At 41.6% G+C, this 4,561-nt stretch overlaps 1 protein-coding gene across 1 annotated transcript; it reads right to left on the bottom strand.

Moving 5' to 3' along the window:
• Positions 1-1,448: 1,448 nt before the first annotated feature.
• On the bottom strand, positions 1,449-4,026 carry RBM43 (RNA binding motif protein 43). Its single transcript, XM_010287477.1, has 4 exons — positions 3,991-4,026; positions 2,883-3,081; positions 2,274-2,368; positions 1,449-2,192 (listed from the first exon to the last, which is right to left on the bottom strand). The coding sequence occupies exons 1-4, from the start codon at positions 4,024-4,026 to the stop codon at positions 1,449-1,451; spliced, it is 1,074 nt and encodes a 357-aa protein (XP_010285779.1).
• Positions 4,027-4,561: the final 535 nt, after the last annotated feature.

Here is a 4,561-nt window from a genome sequence, read left to right as displayed (position 1 = left end):
AAGGATTATCCTTCATAGAGGATGTTCTCTTTCACAAGATTGAAAAACTTCCCATCTTTGCTTAAGCTCTGTGGGGAGCACCCCGAACAGCTCAGCGCTGGATTGCTGCCCGCGCTCCGTGAGGAGCAGAAGAGGGGCTCTTCCAGGGCCTGACTCTGGGCGCCCGTGCTGAGCCCCACCTCCGGACGCCCTTGATGAACCTACTTCTACAGGGGAACTTGGAAGAGGTTAAGCCTTTGAATACTACTCCCCCCACTTCCAATTCAGCAAAGTACTTAAGCTCATCATCTTCCCACTTTGACAGTGTATTTTCATGCACAGCATTGGCACTAGTTTAACAACTTTATCTTTCATTGGCATAATTGCAATGGATAATCAGTCATGACAAGAAAATGCCTAAAGCATTTCTTAGGCTTTAGGTTTTGGCTTCCAAATGAAAGTCCGGGGGTTGGTTAAAAGAACACGGGCACGATATTTTGTATAATTAATTTCTTTAATGGCATAAAACTTAAAACATTTCCTGCACATAAGGCAAAAAGAGACAGTGCTCTATGTGTTTTGACAAAGTATTCTGAACACACTGATATCACACAATAAAAGTTATTTTCTAAATTGGTTTTATAAAAAGCCTAAATTAGGATGGGCATTTGGACCCTTGTAATGGGTATCAAAATGGAATTGCATACACAAAATCTGATTCAAAAGTCTAAGTGCCCCAAGATTTTCACATCAAGCTTTGAACATACTTTCATGCCTACATAACATGCTGTCAAGGGATGCTGCAGATGCCGTTATTGCTCCTATGAAAACAAGTTCACTTTTTTCCTGCTGTCAGGAACTTCTAATGCCATCTTCTAAGGTCCTTCTCAGGACATGACAAGCCTGTAAATTTAATAAGCATTCCGTGTCAAAGTCCTACCTTCTTTGTGCATCTCAATGACGTGAACGTCTTTCTGCAGATAAAGGCAACAGAAAAAGGCCACCATTCCTGTTTTCAGCGGTCATCTCCTTCCACAAAGAAGCATAACGTCAATGCAGTATTTTGTATCAGGTTGGCTCGCCCACCTTTGTCAGTCTGACTTGTTATGCCAATGAGAACTCTTTAAAAATTCCTCTTTTCTCATCATATGCTCCCTGACAGCAAGAGAGAATGAGCGTGCATGTGCCCAGAACACAGCTAACAAGAGAAAAAAGGTGGCTGTATCTGGGCAGAGGAGGCCTGCCTTCTTCAGCCTCTAAGCTCAGGAGAGATACAGAGATCATTTGTTTCCTGTTCTGAACTAAATTTGGTATTTGCAGGGAAAGGACTTGTTCACGCTCATGTGCAGACTTCCCAGCCTGTGAGTGGGAGGCAGGTGACAGATCCGCAGTAACACAGAAGTGCACAGGTTGCACCAGTACAGTCTGTATGAGAAGCACAATGCGTAAAAAACACGAACACCAACTTTCTACCTGTTTTGAAACAGGCTCTGAATCTTATTGCTCACTTCCTTTGTAAATTCAAAAATCTCAGAAGAATTTCCTATAACATCAATGTGAGTATCATAAGGAATGATCAAAACATAAGGATAACGGGGTTTTAGACTTTCACATGCCCATTTATATCTCTGCTTTTTATCTCTGGTGTGCTCCTCAAAGTAGATCCTTTCTTTACGTAAAGCATTATGGAGTTCCACAGACTGATTTTCAATTTTCTCTTTGACTCTTAATACCTGCCCAGCATCAGACCTACTTCCAGCATTCTTAATATATACTGTAGTGATATCACCATCAGTGACATCAGAAATTACAACATCATCATTTCCTAGGAATGTCCCGGAAAAAAAGAACTTCATGTAGTGATAGGTATCTGTGTCAAGAACAACCACTTGTTTCTCCCCATCTCTATCGTGAACAAAATTACTCGTCTCCGTGGTAAGTCTGTGTTGCTGTAGCCTCCTTCTAGGTCTCTGATGGGACTTACTTTCTTCTCTTTTGTCCTTCTCTGAAAGGGATTTTGCTTTCAGTAAGAGAAAATCTCTTAGCAATTTGATCGCTGGAAATGACCCTTGAACAGAAATATGACCATTGGATTGCAAAGGACCGAAGCTCAAAGCTGTGCTCTTCTTTTTAAATTCTTGTATCAGATCTTCTAAAACAAACTGATCTTTGAAAATAGACATATTGAGGACAGATGTGACAGAGCTGAAGACCTAGAATTTTGAATTAGAGAAGTTGAGTAATGGTTAACATAACAATGGAAGTACAACTACATAAATTATGAACAAGCTTACGTTTTCACAGTAACGGGTTACTTTCAGCAGATAATGTCTGGACAACCTCTTGTCTTCTAGTCGATGTTCATCCTTCTTTAGAACACGCTCTACAACTAAAGAGAAAGCCAGATTGACTTGTTGCACCGTAAGATAATGCGTCACTGCCAGCCTGATGGCAGAACACTTCACGAGCATTTTTCTCTTGATGCTTTCCCTAACAATTTCCCATACATACACACAGGCAATTCAATACTTTTGCCTAATATTTTATGTATTAGTCAAAATTGTTCAGAGAGAGAGACAGAAGCCTGTCGTTTTAGAACATTAATTGGCAGAGATTTATTCTCAACGGCCTGACTACAAAAATCATATCTGTTATGCATGGTATAAATTTATTCCTAAAAACAAACATAACAAACGCTTTGTACGAAGCCTGTTCAGGGTCACGACTTCACTGAACAGAAAAAAAATACTAAAACTTTTGATTGACTAGAAGAGTCTAGTCTCCCAGTTCTGTAAAATTCTAGTGCCAGTAAACAATTTAAAATAACTTGCTTTAGGGTTAACATTCTAGGGTTAGATCTTTGGGGGACAGCTGTATTTACTGCAGTATATTAATGCAAATACCTTCTTGATCTTCAAAAGTTACATATGCAACTCCTTTTTTCATTGTTGGATACATTACTTCTTCCACATCGCCGCCATTATTCTTCGACATTTGGAAATGGATCATCAGTATGTCAGTCATAACATCATCGTGCAGAAGGCCATCTGGAACACCAGCAATGACAACTGTCCTTGCTGATTTAGCAGCTTGTCCTGTTGCCTGGGCAGAGACATGGCACACCATAAATGCCAGGAGTACCCGTGGCCTCCCGTGGAGGTTACCCGGCTTCACCCCCATCGAAGTGACTCTCCTTCCTTTTGCACAGACAACACGTGCATTTAGTAGCTAATTAAGAGTGCTGAATCAGATTTCAGTGAATGCCAGGCTCCCTCAGGCACCTTCACATTACGGTGCAGGAAAAATTGGCCTAACTCTTAAGTGTAATTAACACCCTCTCAGTATCTTCTTTTCTTAGAGCAGTAAAAATTAGAACTAAATTTGATAGTTTCTCAAATGAAAGGTCCAGTGTCATACTGGTAAGGTTGTTTCCTCTGATTCTAATATTCAAAATTTGAAGAGAACAAAACATTTTAATTGCATGTACTGTTCAGTAAGGACTGTCTTTTCAGAGTGGAAGGGTCAGATTCAGACCCTTGATTCAACAATACTTGTTGAATTCATGAGAGCTGGGATCTACGGTTGTGCTCTCATCTCTCCACTTACTAAATGGATAACCTTGTTAAATTGGAAGAATATAATCCCAGTCATCTGAGACTCACAGTGCATAAAACAACTAACCACATACATGATTTTCATCAGAGCCAAACCTCCCAATCCTGCAAACACGAAACTCATCCTATTGGATTTGCATCCGTGTCTTGTTAAGAAAAGCGTATTTTCTTTCCATTCTTATTATACAGACATAAACAGCAATATTTCACTGGGAGTATCACAGCAAAATTACTGTAAATGGTAGAACACCGAGTAAATTTTGCAACAGTTCATTGACTTTTTGGAAGAAAGAAAATAATGTAGTATGTCTGCATGGCAGCGTTCATGGGAACGAACTGTCAATAACTTCAGAGCGACTGTGCTCGAGGTCAGTCACTCCATCTAAATTCTTTAGGCTTCTCTGACAAAGTTGCTTCTGGACCTGAGCTGCATAAAACATTAGGGCCAGCACAGCAGTTACAAAGCCTGCAGAATGCGCCGCCGGGGGCGAACGCTTCGTTGTCGTGCATCCAAAGCCTTGTTGTGGACCACCACCACAGTGCTTCTGAAGGGAGAGAGATTCAATGCGACTGTGCAACCGTGCCAACTTTCAATTCATAAAGACAGGAGGCCTTTTTTAATCACCCATCACATTTAAAAAGCCAGGAGCTTTAATTATATTAGGCAATTATGTTGGCGGCAATGTTCGTGCAAAAGCAAGTTTCCGCGCTAATGAGACAACATGAAGAGAATATAAACAAGGTGCTTCCAAGATCGACGGAGTTTTGTGCAGGATTTTCTCACGCTTCACGCAGCCGATGCAGCCCGTGCCCGAGCGGGAGCGCCCAGCTCCGCGCCAGCCACCTCGCACCTCGCCAGCTGGTGTCCTGGAGCAACGCTCATGCCTGCCGGCGGGGTTTGGAAGAAACCACACCGCAACACAACCACGCACATACGGTTCGTTTGTGCAGAATCACTTCCGAGACCA

Source organism: Phaethon lepturus, unplaced genomic scaffold (assembly GCF_000687285.1).
Source record: "Phaethon lepturus isolate BGI_N335 unplaced genomic scaffold, ASM68728v1 scaffold41075, whole genome shotgun sequence".
NCBI classification, from domain to species: domain Eukaryota; kingdom Metazoa; phylum Chordata; class Aves; order Phaethontiformes; family Phaethontidae; genus Phaethon; species Phaethon lepturus.
The sequence above is the reverse complement of the archived record's forward strand: the minus strand, read 5'-3'. Positions and strand labels throughout refer to the sequence as shown.

Excerpts from the sequence above, each read along its gene's own strand:
- RBM43 (XM_010287477.1), bottom strand. The coding sequence starts at position 4,026 with ATGCAGCTCAGGTCCAGAAGCAACTTTGTCAGAGAA. Across the intron at positions 3,082-3,990 it reads GAAGCAACTTTGTCAGAGAA|GCAACAGGACAAGCTGCTAA; the intron begins GCCTAAAGAATT and ends GTCTCTGCCCAG. Across the intron at positions 2,193-2,273 it reads TAACCCGTTACTGTGAAAAC|GTCTTCAGCTCTGTCACATC; the intron begins GTAAGCTTGTTC and ends TCAAAATTCTAG.